Source organism: Chelonia mydas, chromosome 6 (assembly GCF_015237465.2).
Source record: "Chelonia mydas isolate rCheMyd1 chromosome 6, rCheMyd1.pri.v2, whole genome shotgun sequence".
Classification (NCBI taxonomy): domain Eukaryota; kingdom Metazoa; phylum Chordata; order Testudines; family Cheloniidae; genus Chelonia; species Chelonia mydas.
In genome coordinates, this window is record NC_051246.2 from 121984171 (window position 1) to 122008553 (window position 24383).

At 41.0% G+C, this 24383-nt stretch overlaps 1 protein-coding gene across 1 annotated transcript; it reads right to left on the minus strand.

The window, feature by feature from the left end:
- Positions 1-1221: 1221 nt before the first annotated feature.
- ACTR10 (actin related protein 10) lies at positions 1222-18930 on the minus strand. Its single transcript, XM_037901186.2, has 13 exons — positions 18310-18930; positions 15994-16066; positions 14460-14542; positions 12142-12250; positions 8600-8707; positions 8096-8163; positions 7679-7758; positions 7149-7184; positions 5209-5288; positions 5044-5117; positions 4510-4591; positions 3305-3506; positions 1222-1905 (listed from the first exon to the last, which is right to left on the minus strand). Exons 1-13 carry the CDS (start codon positions 18384-18386, stop codon positions 1724-1726), a joined length of 1254 nt encoding a protein of 417 aa, XP_037757114.1. The 5' UTR covers positions 18387-18930; the 3' UTR covers positions 1222-1723.
- Positions 18931-24383: the final 5453 nt, after the last annotated feature.

Consider the following 24383-nt stretch of genomic DNA (forward strand, 5'->3'; position numbering starts at 1 on the left):
AGTATTTAGTACAGTGTAGGTGAAAATTACTAGTTATCTAGAGATAGTTACGAGTCAGGCATATTGGTGTAAATTAATGACAAACTGATCCTTAATCTTGACATTCCTCACCTAAAAATAAGTCAAACCTTTGTCACTGAAGTGTTCTTAACTCTCAGATGGAAGGCACACATACCGTGTGCACAAAATATTATTTAAGGCATTATAAATAAAATCGTAGTAGAAATAATGAGAATTGACAAAAATAACAGCTGTGTGTGCGTGACTGTGAGTATAATTGTGTGTGTGTGAGAGAGAGAGACTCACAAACTTTAGAGGTTTCAGAGTAACAGCCGTGTTAGTCTGTATTTGCCAAAAGGAAAGGACTAACCAATTTATTTGAGCATAAGGTTTCGTGAGCTACAGCTCACTTCATCGAATCTGATGAAGTGAGCTGTAGCTCACGAAACCTTATGCTCAAATAAATTGGTTAGTCTCTAAGGTGCCACAAGTACTCCTTTTCTTTTTACAAACTTTAGAGATACTTTTCCAAGTAAGAGTACCCTGTAGTATGCAGAGTTACAGGATTTATAGAAGCCTATTAATTAGTGTCATAATAGCACGTTGTGTGCATCCAAATATAGGCTGTTGTGTTTTTTTAAAGGGTGAATTTTTGACTCAACAGACCTTTAGAATAATTAAAGTGGAGGATGGAACTCCAGAGTCTGGAATTGTTAACAATGTTAATGTGAATATACCTGAAAAAATGTATTTACACCAACAGTAATTAAACAACAAACAGCAACAACAAAGCCTGATCACAGGCACCACAGAGAACATTTTCATTTGATTCTGTGTTAGGAATTTGAAGTCTTTTATTACTTTTGGTCTATATATCAATTATTATACATTTGCCTTAGAGTTCAGTTTTGTATTTTTATTTCATATTTATTGCCGTAGGATTACATATTTTAACACCTGCCTTGCTGCTAACTTGTCTCTCCGCTCCAAATAAAATTAAAATAATTAAAATGTGCATGTTATTAACATTAAGTTTTTCATGTATAATTCCTAAGTGGTCAGACAGATTTTTTGGGGTAAAGGTCGTTAGCAGGAAGGTTAAGTTGACACTTTGACAACTTCATCCTGGAGCAAGTCCCTGTTCCGCTTCTGAAAATAGGAATCTCTGTCTACGAGAATTACTATCCCTATAACAACTTCCACAAACAACAAACAAAACAGTTTCCAGGAGACATTTTAATGTATGAACCAACAGGTTATGTTAACATGTGCAACATTTTATGCAGAGTTTGGCAGAGAAACTTCCACAGATGGTTTCAGGTAACAAGGAATCTCCCGCATTCTTCTAAGATATTTAAAACAAAACAAAAACATCTGAAACAATGCCTCTTAATTTTGTAACTATACATATATGTATAGAGCAAACAACTTGGTAGTTAACAACTTGTGCCAGTTACAATATTTCCATAGAAAGGAAAAAAAAAAACAAAACAAGTACATCACCGTTGTCAAAACCAGTGTTTTGGGTTTTTTTAAATCTAAATGTAGAATTGTATCCAACTTCAATATAGTTCCAGCTAACAAGATGCTCCCAAGCCACACCTATATAATTAATTTTAAACAGTGTTACACCTGATTCACTTACTGCATAAGAAGCAACTTGTACAGGTCTGCTTGAAATACATGAAAGGAACCCTTATGCAGCTGTGTTGTATTCAGATGCTTATTTCTCAGTGGAAAAAGCCCTCTTCATCAATGGTGGTGGGGCTTTGCCAACATCAAACATCATTTCCAAAGGAGGGTTATTGAGACAGCACCAGTCAGGTATACGGCCTGTCTGACTGTAATATTCCTTGGACACTGAACGGCTTCCAAGTATGTCCTGAAGAGCTCCAAAAATGGCTCCTGCATTTTAAAAACAAAATTTCACATTAGTTCTCATCACACTGAATTTCTCTTTCCCCTGCTCAGTTGCAGGAATCTCCCCTAACTCCTTTTCAACCCACCAAAGAAGAGACAAAAGACTGAATATACTGGGTCTAATCCCTTTCCCTCTTTTATGTATTTTATTGCTTCATTCCACACCCTTCATAAGTGACTGAATAAAAGACCCATATGGGCTTTATTGCCAGTAGTTTCCTGCCAGAGGCCTTTCCCTGAAGCTATAAAACTCCAAGTGCCTCAAACAGGTACCATCAATCCCATGGGTAAATAAAATTCCCCCAGAAACTAAGCCCTGCGGGAAACTCCTAGCTTGGCACAACGTGCATGAGAATAAGTTTGTACTACTCGTGGAGAAAAGTAAGCCTATGCTGGTTAACTGACATCTCTTTCTGATGAGGAGCTGCAGAAAGGCTGATGACACCCACAATATCAAACATTTGCAGTTCTGTGGCACTCACTTTCAACCAGGCTTACATTTATTAAATTTTGTTTCTCTAAAATTCTACTCTAGTTACGTACAGAGGCTTAGTTTATTAGCTGAAACGTACATACTATAAATTCAAAAATTCTTGTCAGAAGAAACCTTTAGCCACATGGAATCGCCATGAAATGCCTCTCTTGGCCCTTCTCTTTCCCTGATTTACAATACCGCATCCAAAACCCAACGTGGGGCCTGAATATTCTGTGTATATAGCAGGTATCTGGGAGTTGCGCAGTGAGTTAGCAGCCTTTGCCTAGCCCATGATTGGCAGCTTTTAAGTCAATAACTGCCCCCCACCTCTTTTTTTTGGGGGGGGGGGGGGGGGGGAATCAGGGCCCAACTCACTCTGCGCTCAGCTCTGACCCAGGCTGCTACTGGTCCCTGGCTGGCTGCGGCTAGAACTACCAATGCAGCAACTGGAACTCGCACCGGTCCCTGCATGCCCAGGGGAGACACTGCAGTGCCAGCTGGAGAGGAGCTATGAAAAATCTGGCCCTATAGCAAATGACACTCCTGTCCAGCAAGTTTGTGCTTTGGATGGTTACTTTGCTGGTGCCACCACATGGCATGAATAGTGTACTGCACACCTGAATCAACAATTCCTGTCTTACACACCACCGCTTCAAATTTGATGTTGCTGCTTTTCAATGATCTGCCATGTGGTGTCATTAGTGGGGCAAATCTCCTGCCCTCCAAAACTCCAGGAGGCAGCTTTGCTCCACAGGACTTTGACATGAGGCACAATAACTACAAAGAGCTCAGATGCAGTTTACACTTTGCAACGTTTCAAAGAATTGTTGTCATTTGCTCCTTCCAAATCCCCTTGTAAAACCTTGCTTTTCCCTTCATACTTCTGACTAACCCCAGTGTCATTCTTACCTCCCAGCCAAGCTACACAGTTGGGTTTGGCAGGTGGAGTGTGAATTCTGAAGGTCTTAGTGGCAAGTGCTTCTTTGTATTTTGGTTTATCAACCAGGTACCTAATTTCAGCCATTAATCTGTGTAGGAATCCTGGCAACATAGCAGTGCCACCAATAACTACTAAGTTCTCAGCCAGCTGCTTCCTGGTGTCTATTGGGCACTGGTATAAAAGAAAATTGAAAATGTTTAAATGAAGTTATATACACAGCATTCAAAACATGTCAAAAATTTTGCTCCTCTCTCTTTACCAAGTGACATAGGTGTGTATTTCTTTTAACATAAGCACAAGACAATATACATTATGTGCAGCAACTCGTGTGTTTTTATAGAGGCCTCCTACCCCCCTCAAGGTGTCCCATGCTGCAGTGACCCTCTCCTGTAGCAGAAGCCTGACTGACTTATCCCTCCAGAGCCATTGCTTGCTTTGGTCAGCGGGAGTCACTCGAGAACAATGTAATTTGACAGGTTTCAGAGTAGCAGCCGTGTTAGTCTGTATCCGCAAAAAAGAACAGGAGTACTTGTGGCACCTTAGAGATTAACAAATTAATGTCAGTAATGTAATTTGAACCATCCCAGTACCTCTAGGCCAAGGAACAAGGAACCCAAAACACTGGGAATTATTTAATGGGATCAATTTTTATACCAAGGTGAGCCCTAACTTGAAATAATTGTCTTAAAACATCCAAGTTTATTGCCCTCGCAAAGAATTACTCATTTGCAAACTTTGGTTCAAACAATATATTTGTAACTGCAGAAACGCATCTTTAAAATATACCTAAAATAAGATGTAGTTTACATTTGTACTGGTCAAGCCCACATTCCATATTTTTTTCCTAACCAGACAAAGACATTTCTTCTTATGATAAGCTATCACGCCTCACGAGAATTTCCAAGTCCAAATAAAAGACCTTAAAAGAGTGGGGAGAGTAATAAAAATGCTGACACTTCTTGAATTATAGCACTCAAATTTCTAAGAGTACACAATATGATGTAGTTTCTCATCTTCCCTAAGCCATTCATGAGCCTGATTCAGAGAACTCTTACCCATACATGTGGTCCATACTTATAATCAATGAGACTGCCCAAGTGAATGACGGTTTGTAAAACCAGGCTCTATGCAAGGTCACAGCAATGCATGCAACTATTTATACTGGTAGAGATACCTGAATAAGTGCATCCAGTATTAAAGTGGCAACTGATTTCTCTTCATTATCCTGCTCAAACACTATTTCAACAACTGAGTCTCTGATGACAAAACAAAACAAAGCAAGGAGCATTAGCAACAAACAACAGCCTATCAGTATGGTCTCATTGTTTCCTTGTGTTCCCCCAAGTGTCTGTTTCCACCTATTGTCTTTCATCTTTCAAAAAGTTTAGAGTCTTAGTGTAACAGGGACAGTTTTTGTTACATGTTAGTACAGCACCTAGCACAATGGGGTCTTGGTGCATGACTGGGGCCTCAAAGTGGTACCACAGGCTGTTGTTATATTGTGAAGTTTTAGGGACCTCAAATCACAAGATCAAAGTGCAATGGTTCGTTAATGCCCCTAAACACACAAGTCTTATAAGACAAATAAGTCTTACCAGCACACAACTAAGGCATCATTTCTAATGGTTTATTTCAATATTCAGGCATCTGGGCACTACTCTAGCACAACAATAAAGTAATAATGCATTTTAGTTATAGTATTTCTAACCTGATTGATCCAACTACATGCAGAATCTTCTCTCCATCTAGAGGGTACTCTACATCTGGAGGTGGTGAAGGACGCTAAAACAAAACACACACATATCATCTGAAAGGCAAAAAAGAGATCTCCTTCCACTTCGAAGAGGAGGAGAAACATTTACTCTCCACCTACCTCAGCACTGCCATCCATGTTAAACTTTGCTGCCTGGATTTTCAGCCCACGTTGGAGATCGCTCACAAAACAAGTGCGGACTTTATAAAAGAAAAAAATAAAGACAGACTTTTTTTTAGATGCCTTAACTTCCCATTGCCTTGGAGTAGCTTCAACGCAGCTTGTGACTTCTATCCCTTTACTTAATGTACTTGAGACCAAATTCTACATTTTTATGTATGCAAGATATTGCTACTTCCTGTGAAATACTCTGACAATACTTATCAGAACTTAGACTCTGGTTGGGATGCAGAATTCTAAAGGAAGTAGCATTCATACCACAGGTTTCAGAGTAACAGCCGTGTTAGTCTGTATTTGCAAAAAGAAAAGAAGTACTTGTGGCACCTTAGAGACTAACCAATTTATCTGAGCATAAGCTTTCGTGAGCTACAGCTCACTTCATCGGATGCATACTGTGGAAAATACAGAAGACGTTTTTATACACACGAACCATGAAAAAATGGGTGATTATCACTACAAAAGGTTTTCTCTCCCCCCACCCCACTCTCCTGCTGGTAATAGCTTATGTAAAGTGATCACTCTCCTTACAATACATACCACAACTATGCTGCACTAGAGAGGATTCTCTTTTTGAGGAACTAAATAGCTAGATCTAAAGTCCATGGAGTGTTATCAACTCTGCCTTTTTGTTGCCAGGAGGCGGAAAGGACAGTGTACTGCATTTGAATCAACAATTCCAGTCTTACACGCCACCATCTCAGATTGGACGTTGCTGTTTTCTAAATGGTCTGCCATTATGTGGTGGTGTTAGTGGCGCATATCGCCTGCCCTCCAAAACTCCAGAAGGAGCGGAAGAGCCAAATTCCATTTGTATCTTTAATATAACACAAATAACCATTCCAGCAAGTAACATCTTATATCTGGTTAAAAATAATGGTGTCAAAAAAAGACAGCCAATCAGAAAGCTGCATTTGTGTCCAGAATTTTAAAAAGCCATTTCCATGAATTACATGTGATAAAATATTAGCAGTATTTAAAAGGTATGGAGCATCTTAAGGTATTGAGGTGCTTGACATGTGGTCTTTCCCCCTAGTTTGGCCCAACAGGTAAATAGTATTTCTGTTAAGACTGGTTAATAAGCCATAGGAAACATTTCTTAAGTTCATCAACAATTTTTATTTTCTATTAAATGAGTTTTATAAAGTGCTTTGGGATGAACTGCATCTAAAGTGCTATAGAGAAGTTAGAATAGTTTTGTACAGAAGTATGCTCAATTTTTTGAAGTGTGAATTTATTAAGTTAATTAATATTTCATACCTGATCCAATATTCCAAAATGCCTTTTACATGCTATTTTCAGTTTTGGTGAAGATATCATACTATGTGGCAAACACAGAGCATGCCTAGCGAAATCATTTTAAGAACTAACCATCTTTTAAGTCAGAATTTCTCTGGAGTAGTGGTCTTTTTGAACAGAAGCAACAGAAAGTTGACGTTGCCAGTTTGTGGAAGTTAAATCTGCTATTAATCAAATGTAGGGTACATACTATGTGTTTCTATAAATAGTCATCAGAAAAAAACAGAACACGAGTATTTAAAAATGCAATATCAAATTAACCTAAACTGCTGATGGATGGATACACAAAACTACCCAATATCCTTACTTTGTGTTTATATGCAAAAACACAAACACTCAGCTATATCTGGACCAATACCTCACGTCTAACCTCAGAAGATTGATGCAATATGACCCGCAGAACACCTACAATATGGACAGTACTTCAAGTTCTCCTGCTGATATAAGAAATATGACAAAAGGGAATTTAAAACAACAGAATCCCATAAATTTACAGTGGCAGGGTACTGTAAATGTAGTGACATTGTTAAGTTGATCTCTGGGGGAAAGCACAAAATAGGGTTTCTTGAAGTAAAAAGTTTTACCTTTTATATCCTCTACAATGTCTTCTGGAACTGAGCCTAAAAATAGTTAATAGTTTAGTACAGATCTTCATTAAGTAAAAACAGAACTTGCAAAATCCAACTAATAATTGAAGAAGTGTGAATTTAGTACAGAAACTGCATACCAATAACTTTAAAAGATTTGCTAGAAATAAGCAACTTTACTTTCGGGGAAGAAATGTACATGAAAAAGAGAACCTGTCTTACATTTGGAAACAATGTAACATGCTCTTCTCATATTCAAAATGTAACAGACAAAGAATATAGCACTAACTTTATTTCAAACCACTTAACAGGGGTTTGTCATGAAAGTAAAATACTAATTAATTTTATCCTGGGAGAGGAGACATGGAAGCAGCAGCATGTTAAACCCCGGTGGAGAAACATTAATTTATTCTTTCTGATGTTAGCAGCTTGAATGGAAGCAGAGAAGGAAGCGGGATTAACCCACCTTCCCCAGTATGATTACCTAAAAGGGAATACATTTAGGTTACATCAGAAATACACCTTACCCATCACTGATGGGAGTCTTTGTCCTTTAGCTACTCCTGTGTCAACAGTGCATTGCTCCAACAACTGATTCTCCAGCTCCCTAAAATGTTGTAAATATAAAAAAGTAAAGTATAGTTACCACCCGCTACCGAGCCTATGTATTTGCACCATGCCAGCGCTACATTATTTACTTCCTTCCGTAACACTTTCTTTTAAAGAAAGACCGAAATAAATCCAATTTCTCAACTGTTATTTCCACAGTTCCCATCATATTTCCATGGCCACTACATGTTTGCAACTTTAGAATGGGATGGTAACAAAACAGAGGCTATAAAACAATTATATTATAATAAAGTAATTGACTAAAGATTAATTTTCACAATCAAATGGCATAATCAATTGACAGAATCATCTTGGATGTATAACTGTAAACTTACTTGTGAATTGCTTTTCCTCCTAAGGGAAGGGCACCCCAGCAACTCAAAACTGGGATTCCCTCATATACCTACAAGCAGCTTAGGAAATCTCACTATATTGTAATGTGTTTGCCATCTGAAGACACAGGGATTGAAGACACTTTTCTTCCTCCTTTCCCTGCATCAGTTATAAATATTTCCAATAGTCAATTCTGTCCAGAACTCTCATTAATGTGTAATATGTGAGGGAGAAACACAGAACTGTCAAGCAATAGAACACAGATTATGTCTGTTCCTATCCCATCCTTTGCAAAGAGCATAGGTCTAGGGATTCTCATGTAGTAAATCAGGATATTGTGATATTCTCCACTCTAAAACAGCAAGCCAGAATACTACGATCAAAGCTAAATTGCTGGTCTGTCCCTATTCTTGTCTATCATATTTCAAGTCTATAATAAAATTAGCTACTTCTGGTTATAGTTTTCCTGCTGAAGATTTGATTTCTGGATTATTATTCAAGGATACAGGCAGCACAAGACTTTCTGCGTATCCACAGTCTAAAACCATAGCAGAATTAATCCCAAGTGTCAGAAGAGACATCAGGTGACTTGGGGCAAACAACACGGAAGGAACCTGTAATGAGACCAAAACGATTAAATAAATTCAGTGCAAGAAAACTTGAAGCTTTATAATTTTCATTGCCCCCCAGTTTCATATAAAAACCAAAGACTGAACAATCAAGTACTGAATGGCCTAGTCTTAATTCAGGATTTAATCTCTTGTGATGATGATGAACTAAATACAGAAGCATACTCAAATTCATTCCCAACATGTTCATCGCTATACCATGTCCACATATATGCTTAATAACACTGAATAGTAAGAGGGTTGTAAGAAAAACAAGTACTGTGTATGGAACATAGCTTAGGTCAAGTCACAGTTGACTACAGAAGGCCAAACATAGCTCTTCATAACATGCTGTGAAGACACGACAAGGTGAACAAAGGAGACAAAAACCCATACAAGTTTTGATGCATGGCCAGTGGGATCATGCTCTCCGCTGTACAAATACTGATTAAAAGCCAGTACTAGGAAGTGTTGTTCTCAGAGCAAATCCACAGCTCTTTTGGCCAAAGGATCACATTGCAATACAGGTAAGAAAGAGGGAACTCTAAAAGGAAATGTGGAAGAAGCAGCTCAGACCATATAGCTAGATGAGAGCCCCAGCCTTGCCCTAGAAATCTCGCTCTCAGGGTGGTGACAACCCCTTCGGCAAATACCCTCCCCTGAACTCTAGGGAAAGAGAAAAGTAATTCCATAAAGCTTTTATTTACTGGCAACAGTACAGCGTAATTAGATCACAAGATAACTATTTAGAAATGCTGACCTTGTATCAAATGTCACATGTATTTGGAACACCACTAATGGTGGCCCTACACACAAGGCTCACTTTACATGGCTACCAGCAGGTTTGTTATCATAGAACCAGGCCTCAAAACCAAAGTACGAACCTCTCCCTGTCACCAGTCATTATGGATAATGTTTAAAGCAGCTCTATGCTAAGTTCATTATCTGTCATCCTCACATTGCAAAGTAATAAAAAATGAAAGGCATTTCTCTCTCCTCTTTTTTAACTTTCTGTAAACGGATTAGAAAATCCACTCACACTGCTCACCAAATTTAAGGCGGAAAAAAAAGATTAAGTATACCAGGAAGGACTTATACAGAAATGTAATCTCTGACAGTTTAAAATTAGTCTGAGGAGACAAACTACTTATTTGCATAGCCTTTACCAAAAATCGTAGCTACCTGACCTATGTGAACCGAAAGTTTATGGCCTCATCTGGCAAGATGTTTTCCATTGACACTAGGATAAAAATTAGATTCTGATCTAACAAAAAGATTGGTTATGTGAAGGACATAAATATCAGAGAAGTTCTTATTTAAGTGAGTACAGCCAGAGTTTAGGTCACGTGTTAGACAAAGATATTGGCTTTTACCATAAGACTTTATCAAGACTTGTGTTGAGAGAGAGCACTAAGAAATGTTTAAATATAGACTCAGGTTTCTGGCAGCACTCAGTGGGGATTATTGGTCCTGTCAAAAATGAGATTATGTGAGCTATTTTTTGCCAAGCACAAGTGAAAAAAAAACCTATAGGTAATTCTTGCTAATATATGCTATTTAGATAACTGCTATTTAAATGAGTCAGGAAAAATTCCCTCTGGTCTCTACCTCTCTGTCTTCCTCTTTTCACTTTCATTCTTTTCCCTTTATCCTCACTCCTTTGTCCATTACCACAAGTGCCAAGTAAAGCAATGGCCACTAGCACTATTGCTAATATCCTATTTGATTATTCTACATATCATATTTGAGTTCCTTTAGAATTCTTGGTGAATACCATCTGTCATGTAGGATATTGCAGAACTGTGGTATGTAACCTATTGCTTAAATCAACCTCTGTACCAGATGAATGTTGGATAGCTAATGTAACACCAATTTTTATAAGAGGCTCCAGAGGTGATCCTGGCAATTACAGGCTTGCAAGCCTAACTTCAGTACCAGACAAATTGGCTGAAAATATAGTAAAGAACAGAATTATCAGAGACACAGATGAACATGATATGTTGGGGAAGAATCAACATGGCTTTTGAACAGGGAAATCATGTTTCACCAATCTATTAGAATTCTTTGAGGGTGGTCAACAAACACATGAACAAGGGTGATCCAGTGGATATAGTGTATTTGGACTTTCAGAAAGCCATTGTCAAGGTCCCACACCAAAGGCGCTTAAGCAAAGTAGGCAGTTATGGGATAAGAGGGAAGGTCCTCTCATGGATCAGTAACTGGTTACAAGACAGGAAACAAAGTGTAGGAATAAATGTTTTTACAGTGGAGAGAAATAAATAGTGGGGTCCTCCAAGGATCCGTACTGGGGCCAGCATTGTTCAATATATTCATAAAGGATCTGGAAAACGTGGTAAACAATGATGTGGAAAAGTTTGCAGAGGATATAAAATTATTCAAGACAGTTAAGTCCAAAGCTGACTGCGAGGAGTTACAAAGGGAATCTCACTAAATAGGGTGACTGGACAACAAAATGGCCAATTAAATTGAATGTTGATAAATGCAAAGTCATTCACACTGGAAAACATAACCCCAACTATACATACAAAACAATGGGGTCTAAATTAGCAATTACCATTCAAAAAAGAGATCTTGGAGTCATTGTGGATAGTTCTCTGAAAACAGCTTTTTTCATTGCTGCTGCACAGTGAGCAGATAACAAAATGTTGGGAACCATTAGGAAAGGGATAGATAGTAAGACAGAAAATATAATAATGCCATTACATAAATCCATGGTATGCCAAAACCTTGAACAGTGTGTGCAGTTCTGGTTGCCCCTTCTTGAAAAAGATAGGTTAGAACTGCAAAAAGTACAGAGAAAGGCAACAAAAATGATTAGGGGCATGGAACAGCTCTCATACGAGGAAAGATTAAAAAGACTGGGGATGTTCAGTTTGGAAAATAGACAACTAAAGGGGGATATGATAGAAATCTATAAAATCATGAATGGTGTGGAGAAAGTGAATAAGAGTTATTTACCCTTTCACATAATACAAGTACCAGAGGTCACCCAATGAAATTAATATGCAGCACGTTTAAAAGAAGCTTAAGTATGTATTTCTTCACACAACACACAGTCAACCTGTGGAAATGATTGCCAAGGGATGTTGTGAAGACCAAAAGTACATTTGGGTTCAAACAAGAATAAGATAAGTTAATGGAGGATAGGTCATCAATGAATATTAGCCAACAAGGTCAGGGACGCAACCCCATGATCCGAGTGTTCCTAAACCTCGGACTGACAGAAGCTGGGACGGGACGATTGGTGACGGATCGCTTAATAAATTCCCCTGTTCTCTTCATTCCTTCTAAAACAGCTGGCACTGGCCACTATCAGAAGACAGGAAACTGGGCTAGATGAATCACTGTCTGACACAATATGCCCATTCTTATGTAACCAATTAAGACAATGAATGCCAATAGCTATGTAATACACGTACCTCAAAATACTTGAAAAGAACTCTAGTGAGTGTCTCTCTGAAGTGTGAGGGACATAGCACAGATTCCACTATTACAACGCGGCGGTCTCTGGGATTCACCAGCAGATGTCTGGAAAACAGCACATATATTTGTAAAGAAGCATAAACTGAGACTAGTATGTTAAATTTAAGTGTCTCTTATGGGACCTGATATGTTCTTTCAAGTTTTTTAACTACTTCTTTTGAAAGTTAATTCAGTCAAAATCGTAATAAATAATAACGTGCACTTAGATAGCACCTTCCACCCCACATCTCAATGCATCTTACAAGGAAGCTTCACAACACTCAGGGAGGTAGGCATTATTCCAGATTAGGAAACGGCGGTGCACGCAGAGGTTACAGTCTTGTCTACAAATGGATTATGTACCTCTAAGTATATTGGTCTGCATGCAGGCCATCCCTCAGTGACTTGTCCAATGCCATGGTGCATTTGTAGAAGACCTAAGAATATGACCCAGATCTCCTGACCCACGGTCCTGTGCTTCACCCTCTAGCCCATCATCCCTCAAAAAGTTAATAGAAAAAGGAGAACAATTTGCATTTTCTCAAAATGATAATAAAACCATCTTCTAGTTGCAGAAGAACGTGTCCCCAGCATTGTTAGGATATAGATATTCAGGCCTGTCTGCAAAGAATTTAGATGTATTCTTATCACTTAGCTAGTTATAGAGGTATAAAAGAAAGAATCAAAATCACTGTCTGCCAGTGTAAGGTCCTTCTCTTACTGTGACAGTCTGAGGCCCTGTGCTTAGGCTAAGGCCTTTGGCTAAGCAACAGAGGCAGCCATAAGCTGGGAGGCAACTGGTCACATCCTCACATTCCAAACTAGTCACATTGAAATAAGGTGCTATTAGGCTGTTAGGAATACAATCCTGTCCTGATAGTGCCTATCACCTCCAGAGAAAGGGAAGTGCCTAGAAAACGCAAAAGGAAACTTAGTTTGATAGCATCCTGTCTGGCAAGAACTCACATCAATAGCTGGGATGTGAAATCCTCACTTCTGTATTGTTTTGTCATTATAGTTCCCACTTTGCTATTGTTTGTCTGTATAATCTCTGTCTGGTTCTGTGATTGTTCCTGTCTGCTGTATAATTAATTTTGCTGGGTGTAAACTAATTAAGGTGGTGGGATATAATTGGTTATGTAATCATGTTACAATATGTTAGGATTGGTTAGTTAAATTTCAGGACAATGATTGATTAAGGTATAGCTAAGCAGAACTCAAGTTTTATTATATAGTCTGCAGTCAATCAGGAAGTGGGTAGGTGGCTGTGTGCGGGGGAAATGGGAACAGGGAATGAGGGTGGGGAAATTGGAATCATGTTTAGCTAAAGGGGGAAATGGGAAAAGGACATAGGTAAGCCTCTGTGGTGTCAGAGCTGGGAAAGGGGACACTAAGGAAGGAAACTGGAATCATGCTTGCTGGAAGTTCATTCCAATAAACATTGAACTGTTTGCACCTTTGGACTTCGGGTATTGTTGTTCTCTGTTCATGCGAGAAGGACCAGGGAAGTAAGTGGATGAAGGAATAAGCCCCCTAACAAGCATGTCAGAGACTTTGTGTCAGAAACAGAACAGCACTGGTAGAGGACAGGAAGAAAACCAATAACGTTTGAGGGAGTGAGGCAGTGAAGTCCAGTAACAAAAGTAATGTCTGCCCACAACAGGTGTCAAGTCATTCTGTACGTGGATGTGAGTGGGACATGAGAGTACCAAATCTAAGTTCATGAGGACATTTACATCAAGGGGAAGGTATGTTCTAGTCAAGTAAATAAATAAATAAAATAAACCTACAGATTTCAGTGATCCCATCAGGCAAATTATAAATCTCAGATTTTGAACATTTGGATCCAGACTTCCAAGTCCTTGTTCACATCAGGTCTGGATTTTCCATTTACCTCAATGGGCTTTGGAGTCCTATGAGCAGCCCCATTGAAATCAGTGCAACTCAACAGAAGAACAACAATTTTCAGGCTCAAGCAATTTGTGATTATGTCACAGTTAACGGTTGTTTTATTTATTTGGATGTTTTTAAACAATAAGATGCATATCCAAGGCTCTAGGTGCTTATCACACATTTACAACACAATTCAAATTTTAGCAGCATTAAATAAGTGTTTCAGCAAGAGCTCAGCCAGCCAGCCGTCTCCTTCCCATCCTTTTATCATTCAGGAAACACAACATCAGCCTTCTCCAGAACCCCTATAAAAACAGACATCTTTTGCAACATGCTCAAACAAAAGCAGCTAATCAGACAAAAATATCCCAGTACCTCTTACCTGAAATACAGCATGTGAATAAATTCCTTCAGATATGAATACAGCTCTTCTGTGTTAATATTATACTGAACGACTTTGATAGGCTGCAAAAATAAAAATTTCTATTAAAATATTATCTATAGTATACAATTCAAAATATAGTTATTGATTTTAAAAAGCATCATTTTCCATTGTTTGATGTATTAATGTACTTCACAAAATTATCCTACAAATTATTTTACTTGAATCAATTTTGAAATTTTTTTTCTTTAAAACTTGTCATCAATTTTAATGTGGAGGAAAGGCGTCAAACTGACAATTCTGGAGACTTACATCCCCTACTAAGAGAAAAAGCATAGCACAGGCAGAGGCAATGTGCCTCAAACCTGACCCTGTGGTTATGTCTACACTGCAATTAAACACCTGAGGTTGGCCCATGTCAGCTGAAGCAGGCTCACAGGACTTGGGCTGCCGTGCTATAAAACTGCAGTAAAGATGTCCAGGCTTGGTCTGGGACCCTCCCCCTTACAACGTCCCAGAGCCCAGACTCCATCCCACGCATCTACACTGCAGTTTTATAGCCTCACAGCCTGAGCCTAAGTTAGCTGACATGGGCCAGCTGTGGGTGTTTAACTGCAGCGTAGACATACCCCTAGAGACCACCTCTAAAGGTACCAATTAATGCCAAATGTAGTGGTGTGGACACTTGCATGAAGTGTGGACATTTGCTCCAATCCTGCAAAGACTTACGCATGTGCTTAACTTTATGCACTGATAATCATCTTTTTGAATTCAACAGGATGATTCACAGTGCACAAACACATGCATACATCTTTGCAGAACTGGGGCCTAACTGATCAACTGGATAACTCAAGCAATAAATAGGCTTAAATATTTGAAAGGCCCCAAGCCTACCAGCTGTTCTGCATATGGGGACTCCTGTGTTCGCATGGAGACCCATTGATTGAACACCTTGTAGGATTAGAGCCTTAATTTGTAAGTAATACTGATGGAGAAAAAGAAAGTTTCCTGAGGATTAACAATTTACTGGAAGGAATTTATAGCCCAAATCACAACAGAGAGAACATTAATACCCAGAAAACAAGGTCATCATTGCTTTTACAGGTGAAACGTTTTTCTTATTTTTAAAAATACTTTTGAGGATTATTCTATTTATCCTGTTTTGTGTGTGAGGTGGCAATTGTCAAATCCATGTCTGGCAGTTCCAGACACTTTTATATCAATCAGCTTACCCTATTAATTTACTATATGGTCCCAAATTTCTAATTTAGGGATGTGTCCAATTAATTTTTCATTTGCAAAAACCAGCTCACTTTATGGTTGTTCATATAACAAGACCACAAGTTTCATAATTTACTCTTAATAGGAACAGCTAAGAGATAATGGACATGGTTTATGATGGAGGAAATAATGACACACACTTCTGTGATGTCTGAACATACATATTTGAAGTACTTCTTAAAAATAAAAATGTAACACAAATAAATCTTGAATTTGTGAATCTTTCCCAATAGTAAATTTTAAAAAATGTTACCTTAGGAATATCAGGTTTCTTTATTTCACTAGGAATAATGCATCTTGGTCCTGTTTCTCCTGCAAAACCACATCTAAAGAAAAATATTTAAAGTTAACTAATTACATATATGTATTTCACATTTAAGAACTGCCAAGAAATTAATGATCTGGTATTTCAAATAGTAAAAGTGGATTTGATAATCAAAACAATTTAATCTGTACAATTTTTTTTAAAGTCCATACAGGCGTTTTATGTATGATTTACTAGGGCCAGGTCTACACTGCAGACTTTTGCCAGCATAGCTAGGTTAGCTAGTGGGGTGAATGGGTGTGATCCCCGAGTAACATAGCTGTGCTTGCAAAGGCCAAATCTAGATGCTGCACTTTTACTGGTATAGCTTGTAGGGGTTGGTTTTAATATACCGGTACAAAGCACAGCATTACCAGTATAGCTGTGTCCACACTAGGAGCGCTTTGCCAGCATAGTATACTAGTATTCTTATATTGGTAGCGTGGTCATAGTGTAGACTCAGCCAATGTAGTGAATTCAAATTAGCAGGATTCCAAGCCAAGATTTAGAATAGCTAGTCAAGTTAACTTTTCATAAACAGGTCATATACAAAAGGACAGCAAATTCTAAAGATTAAACAGAAAAAATAGATACCCTAAGGATGAGGTTTTAGGAGTTCCCAATGCTTTACGTTTCTTTTGTCTCTTTTGAAATAAATATTAGAAGTTCATGCACAATTTGGTAGAAAGCCTATCCATGATTTCAGAGTTTAATGTTTTTAAAGTAAAGAGGTCAATAAATATATTTTATCTTGGCATTCTGATACCATGAATGCATTAACAATTTTCTTCGATCAGTTTCTTGAATGGGGACTATTCTAGAGAAAAATGGCCAGACTTCAGAATATCAGTATTTATACATATGTAGAGGATTTAACAAATCCTTACTATAGTGTTATTTTTACTACATATTTAGACCCCAATGCTGCAATCAAATCCACACCACAGTCTCTTGCACCTGCAAGGATCTGATTGCAGAACTAGGGCCTTAATTTTTAATAATCATATACTGTCATGGGGAAATCAGCACCATCTGATCCAAAGATTGGTGTGATTAAGGCCACAATCCTACAACTGCCTCCACCTGGGAGCTCATGCTCCGGCATGGAGCCCCAGTGATATTACTGGAGCTCCATCCATGCATCTGGCAGCATAGAGGTAGGTGAAGAATTGGGCCTAATGTAGTACAGCCACAAATGTGACATAAATGTAAACAAATGACTCTGCTGCAGTTATAGGGCTCAATGTCGCAAACATTGCAGGAATAAAAATTAGTCCTCCAAGTACGTCCACTGAAACCAATGGAACTACTCATGTGAATAATATAGTCACTTGCTTAACTGTTCGCAAGATCAATCCCATAGTTATCTTCTTATTTTAAAGTGAATACTGTGCATGCAGAAGACACTAGCATAAAAAAGAAAGGATCTGGAATTTGGCACTGATAATACAAAAAAGGACACTTTTGGGTGGGAGACAGAAGGGGGTATAAATAGTTTTACATTACAGGTATCAGACATTTTCTTTTGTACACTGGTCTAAGAATCATTCAACTTTTTCACATTTTGATTTTCTTAGTTATTAAGTGAAAGGTAAAGCTTACATTTAGGCTTTATTTAGACTAGAAAAAAAAAGATGCATGTGTGTGTATTTTAAATCAAGTTAGCTAACACAATTTGTCTACAATAGGTGCTAAGTGGTGTTTCAAATCACATTAGTTAGGTTTGATCAAAAAGGAAAAATAAAACCTAGAATATAGAAGCCTTCAAACAAAAATCTCTCAAGATATGAAGAAAGTTTCTCAATATATTAATTTCAAATTGAATCAGACATCACATTTGAAAGCTAAATTAATTGAGTAATGACCACTTTCAGTTGAAACTGTTCACTATTTAGAATAGCAGGGATTGTTGAAACCTTAAGGCAGAGTCAAGACGTTCATCGCCATGGGACCCGAGTGCCAGGCCCTTTATTACGATCAAATCATGCAGGGCAGGGCTGTTGCGCCTCCTTTGCGATGGTGACAGACCAGTCGGGCACCGGTCAGGGCTGGGCCGGCCTGACGTGTGGTGGGGACACAGCGCTCAGAGGGCAGGAAATGCCGGACACATCCCCGCCCGCCCGCCCTGCCTCACGTCGCCACAGGGCGGAGATGCCGGGGATACAGGGGCAGCCCCACCTGCACCCCTAACATGGGCATCGCGTGGAGGCGGGGAGCCAGCCCGCAGCGAGCCCCGGGACCGCCGCAGCCAGCCGGGCCACTCACTTGGTGAAAGATTCTCCCAGGTCTATCACCACCGCCGTCTTCTCCCCGCCGCTCCCCAGGCCCTCGTACAGCGGCATCGCCACCGGCCGCAGAGAGCAGCGCCCGGCAGCCACCACAACAAAGGGGCCTTCCTCACAGACCGGCGCAGACCTCGCGGGGAGGGGGGCCTTCTACACCGGCCGGCGCAGATCAAGGCTGCCCCCGATCGTGCCTGTTCTCAGGTTTAATCCCTTTCTCGGGGCTTGACACTTTCAGCGGGAGCTAAGGTGATTCTGGTCGTCGCCTTCTTCCTTCCCTGCGCTAGAAACTGTACGGCTCTGGCCTGAGCTGTTTTCAGGCACGCAGTAGTCACCTTACGAGGGGGTATGGGTTGGGTGGGGGAAAGGTGGACAGAGACAGCAAGAGATGGCTTTGGGGAAGGGTGCTGGGGGTGAAAGAGAGAGAGGGCCCTTGCAGGAGAGGATGACGAGGAGGGGTGCTGGGGATGAAGGATGGAGAGGTCCCTGGGGGAAAGTGATGGAGGACGGTTGTTTTGAGGACTGAGTCCTAAGTAGGAGAAAGGGGGGTGATGGTGATTCATGGGGTGAGAGATTGTGTTTGGAGACTGGAGTACAGGGTCCTGTTAACCTCCTTTGTCCCCGCCCCTAAAGTGGGGTAGAGAGAGGACAGAGAGGGATGATCCAGGTTGAAGAGCTTTGATTTGATTTGATAGTAATAAAGGGGGTGGGGGAGTCAATGTGCTAGTGGTCAGAGCATGAGACTGGAAGTCAGGACTCCTGAATGCTGTTATTCCTGGCCCTCATTCTGGGATCTTGGGAATGTTTCACTTTCCTATTTAGCACTCAGGAGAGTTGTTGAGCTTAATTAACGTAAGCAACATGTTTTGAAATCTCAGGTGAAAAGTGCTATGTAAACACAAAGCATTGAATATATGCAAATGCAACTCCCATTTCAACCTTATAGAATGAAAATAGAAATATTGTTGCCAGTTCTTACAGTTTTATCACAGGTCTTGCACTGTTCGGTGTTTTTCAACCCTGGAATCCTGTGATTATATGAAACTTTAAACTTTCATTTTTAAAAAAAGTAAAAAATAAGTTTCTAGCCCTCACAGTTGTAGAGAAAAGCACGAAAATGTGAACGCTCCGTGCTCAAAACTCAGAAAGCAAATTGTAAAAAAGATATATTTAAGATCTCATGACTGGTAAGCAATCTCATGATTTTTAGCATCTGGCATGATTTTTGAATGCTTGGGTTTGGCAATGCTAGAATAATATTATTTCATGTATTATGATTCAGTAATATCAGCAATATATTATCATACTAACACAATGTTAGAGAACAGATTTATTTATATATGTATGTATTGGCTAGAATTTATGTCCGTGTGACAATCCTTACAGTAAATTATTTTTTGTCATTGATTGCGTAATTTGGTAATATCGAAAACTATGCTGGCAATGCAAGTTCAAAACAACTGAAATAAAATGTGGCAGCTAATCCACTGAATGCCCAAACTTTCTGGTCACTGCAGCTACAGAAACTGCTCCCTATTATGTTTAGTCACTAACCCCTTCTTTGCCACCCATGAAATAACACCTTAGGCCTTTTGGGTAGAGTGTTTGATTCAGCCCTGCTCAATATGCTCAAATAGTAGACTGACCTACAAAAAGGAAGGTGGCCCAATGGGTAGGGCGCTTGTTAAGTACTTGGGTTCAAGTCCCTGCTCTGCTGCAGACTTTTTGCGGTCCTTGGGAACATCACTTTGTTTCTGTGCCTCTGTTCCTCGTTTTTTTTAAATGGGGATAAAACTCTGCCCTACCTCACAGCAGAGTTGTGAGGATAAATACACTGAAGATTCTGGGGTGTGCAGGAACAATAGTTTTAAGGACCAGATAACTACCATAGATAGCCAAAGAACTTTCCCTAAATCTAGAGATTGTCTATCCAAATATAGGTTAGCTAGGGAAGAACTGAAAATGATTTTGGCCTAAATGTATGAGGATTCTCCTTAGGTGACATCTTCATTCCCCTCAGACAGAAGAGAAACAAAATACCTCATCAGGCCAAAGAACCATTCTTCTTCCACTTCCTCTCAAAAACAACAAGCAGATTGGTAGGGGAAGACAGGGACTCCGAGATACTCTGACAGCAGAAGTGGGACAGGCCACCCTGCCCTCACCTGCATCCAGCAGGACTGTTTCCTGGTTTTGATGGGCTGAGGTTGGGAGGTGAAGTATTATGGGAGTTGGCAGTAGAAGAGCATGAGTGGTAGGGAGTTCATTTGTACAAGTGCTCTTTTTTAGATAGCTTCACAAAAATAATTCTTGAGATTTGACTTGATTTAATTTCGTATCAGAGTTTCTTGCTTTCCATTGGCCAGACCTTCCTCCGGATAGGATGCTTTGTCACACAGCCACCACCAAAAGCCTTCCAGAGTTTGCAAAAAGACTGTGCCATGTCAGACCCTGGCAAAATCATGAACTATTGAAACCTTATCTAACAGGGTAAACAAAACCGTGTGTGTGGGGGTGCAGTATAACAAAAGACTTGAATTCAAAATTAAGGTTGAGATTTTAACTGCGTAAAAGGAAATTCAGAGTTAAATTTCCCTCAGCAGTCTTAATTTGTTCTCCCTCACATTATAGGAGAGTCCCAACTCTGCTATAGTAAGGTTGACCATCACATTCTTTTTAAAGGTGGACTATTCTAAGGGCTCTAAAATCTGCAGGCTTAAGTACATTGTCTTGAAATTTGCTGTGCCTTATGGGTAAGGCTAAGGTTTTGTCATGGATATTTTTAGTAAAAGTCACAGAGGGGTCACTGGCAAAAAGGAAAAATTCACAGAAGCGGTGACCCGTCCGTGAGTTTTACTAAAAATATCCATGACAAAATGGGGAACTGCAGGTCCCCACACCGCCTGAAAAGGGGCAGCTGTGCAGGGGCTAGGAACCGCCTGTGGCAGCTAGGGACTGCAGGGTACCCCTGTCACCTGCAGCTTTGGGGGTCCCCCACTGCTCATGGGGGCTGGGAGCTGTGGGGTATCCCCATCAGTGGTGGCCGAGAGCTCGGGGGTTCCCCTGCTGCCTGCAGTCACTGGGATCTTGGGGTTCCCCCACAGCTGCTGCCACTGGGAGCTGCAGGGGTTCCCCCACCATGGCCAGGAGCTTTACGATTCCCCACTGGCAGTGGCAGCCGGGAGCTTGTGGGCTCCCGGGCTGCCTGGGGGTTCGGGGCTTCCCCCACCACAAAGCAGCCAGGAGCTGGGGGTTTCTCCCGCCAGCAGCCAGGGGCTTGGGTGCCCTCTGCCAGCAGGGACTTGGGGGTTCCCCCACTGCCTGCAGAGTTCAGGGGTTCCCCCACCACCAGTGGCAGCTGAGAGCTGTGGGGTACCCCGCCACCTGCAGTGGCTTGGAGCTCCGGGGCCGCCAGAGGCACCTGGGGTACCCTGCAGCTCCCGACAACCCCAGGCTGAAGTCACGGATTCTAGAAGTTCCGTGACCTCCATGACTAAATCGTAGCCTTACTTATGGGGGTGCTGGATAATATTAATGGTCTATATCTGAAGTCATTTGAGCAAGAGTTTCCTGAGATACAGCCCCTGCAAAAACAGCATTGTTCAGACTCAACTTAGTTCTTCTAAGGTTTTTTGTGAATGCCTGGGGCTCAAGCTATTCCCCAAATGATCTCAGTCACTTGACATTTATCTCAGCTAGTGCATGGCATTCACTGGCTATTTAGGGAAGCAATATTGAAAAAGTTACTAATCTTTTGGAGTTTGGATCTAGAGGTTGGCTCATGCCCAATGGCCAAGCCAAAGAGACTGAAGGATCCATATGAAACAAGATTAGGGCTCTACTGAAGAAGAGGGTTTCCAGGCAGGCTTTTGTTACATTCACTGGCTGGTGCAAGGTGACATCCAGTGACCACTAAACCTGAGCTGCACCCATGCACTGTGAATTCATGGCAATTTTCAGAGAATGTGTCTTGTGCTCATATGGTTACCAGACATTCCAATATTATTGGGATCATCCTGATATTACGGGATTTGTCTTATATATAGAACTATATCCTCCCACTTTCCCCTCCACCCCAAAAAAGCGTCCAGTTTTTTACACTTGCTATCTGGTCACCATATGTGCATATTCCTTGCATTTTTCAGGGTTCCTTTTGTAAGTTTTGCCCTGATACCAAAATGTATGGTTTGGGTGATATTTTAAAGTGTTTTAAAATCCACATTCAGATTCTGATTTTACTTCAGAAGTTTTGTTGAAGAAATTAGAGGGAAGATGACAGACAGGATAATGTCATCATATTTCCTGAATTATGGCATTGAGTGTGATCAAAGAAAAGCAAGTCTCTGGGTTATTTGGTCAACATAGCCCCCCAGCATGAGCTATTCTTAACATTTTCAGATGTTTATAACTTTTCTGGTGCAGAGCAAGGGCATATGGGGAATTGGAGCAGTGAGGCGGAATGTGAGGGGTGTTGGAGTGGTGTAGCGATTGAGAGGGTAGAGAGATGGGAGCGGAATACTGGGTGAGGGGTTTGGGTCTGTGGCTAAGGGAGAGAGGGAGGGAGCGTAAATGGGGTGGGTGGTAGGGGAGAGAACAGAGATTCAGGGGGGTTGGAGCCTGTCTGAGGTGATTATAGGGGGCATGGAATGAGTAGCAGGGGGAGCACAGGAGGGGCCAGTCTGAGCCCTTCTCCCAGCCCCCTATGTGTATGTTGGGAACTGGGGAATTCTGCCCATCTTGGGGGTCCTTGCCAACCCTGTGTGTGACCCAGGATCTGGAGGGCACTTCCTCTTTCTTGGGTGTCTGAGCCCCTCCATGCATGAGCCGGGATACTAATTGCCTGAGGGAGTGGCGGATGAGAACGCCTATTGAGATGAATGGTGCACTTCACACCTCCCAGGGTTATTCTTTCAGGCTGTTTTTGTCTCCATGGAGTGGCCACATTCAGCTGAGATAAATGAGCCACTTCACGCCTCTCTGTGCCTGTTTGTGCTGCAGACGAATGTGTAGAGCCCCTTCCTCACACAGTAGGTCCAGATATGAGGTAGGAGCTCTGCAACTCCATGCTCCTGCCCTGTCCTGCATCCAGCTGGTACATGCACTCCTCCCAGCACCATCACCTCCTCCTCCTCATTGCCCCTCCAGATTTACCAGGGGTGTGGATCTGGGGGGAAGGGGGTTTGGAGCAGTGTATTTATGGATATGTGAGGGGGGGAGGAGGTACTTGAAGCAGCAGGGAGGTAGCAGCAGAGGATATGGGGGTGTTCTGAGCACGGGTGGGTGTTATGGAAGGAATGTTGGAGGAGTTGAAGCAGCGTTGGAGCACTGTGGAGGTGTCTGAACAGTCAAAGGGAACATGGGAGGTCGGAGTAGCAAGGGAAAATGTGGGGTGTGATGGAACAGTTCATTGAATTGTGGGGTGGAAAGGAAAGTGATAGCTATGCAGGGGGAATGTTGGGAGGGCTTCATCTCTGTGGCCCCCAAAAGCCCTTATCATGCCCCCTTTTGTCCAGCCCTTCAAAAATGACCTCATTGAGTCCAATGTCCCTGTTCTCTTCCAGCATCCTCTTCTTAGCTCCTCAACCTGTGGGTCCTATGCTGACACCTGTCTCTGTGGGAAGAAAGACTGGGGAGGAAGAAGTGGGCTGTGCTGTACAGACAGAGAAACTGGAGAGGAGGAGTTGCGAAGGCAGTGGAGGGACAAACATGCAGCCAGTTATTCTGCCATTGGGAGAATCATTGCTAAGGAGTCAGAGATAGTAGATGGGGAGAGCTGTGCTGGACCTAACCTACATCTAACACAATGAATGCAGCTGGAGTGCATGCAGATAAATGCTGGAACACAAATCATGGCAAACTGTCTTAGAACTTCCTCATGTCTACCTCTTATGGCTCCCCCCTTACTGAACCATTCCCAGAGGCTATTGCCAGGTCCAGGTAGCAGAGTTATGGATGCATCTGGCATGTACCTTAACTTTGTACTTCCTGCTTTTCAGAGGTTTAATTATAGCCACTCACCGCATTCTGGAAAGGCATCTGGCACCACTGGGCAACCTT

What these genes read in the sequence shown, in the direction of transcription:
- ACTR10 (XM_037901186.2), bottom strand. Translation starts at nt 18,386, where the DNA reads ATGCCGCTGTACGAGGGCCTGGGGAGCGGCGGGGAGAAGACGGCGGTG. An exon ending in AGAAACCTGATATTCCTAAG is followed by an intron (nt 14,543 to 15,993) that starts GTAACATTTTTT and finishes TTATTTTTGCAG; the next exon opens with CCTATCAAAGTCGTTCAGTA. An exon ending in CTGTGTAGCTTGGCTGGGAG is followed by an intron (nt 1,906 to 3,304) that starts GTAAGAATGACA and finishes TTTAAAATGCAG; the next exon opens with GAGCCATTTTTGGAGCTCTT.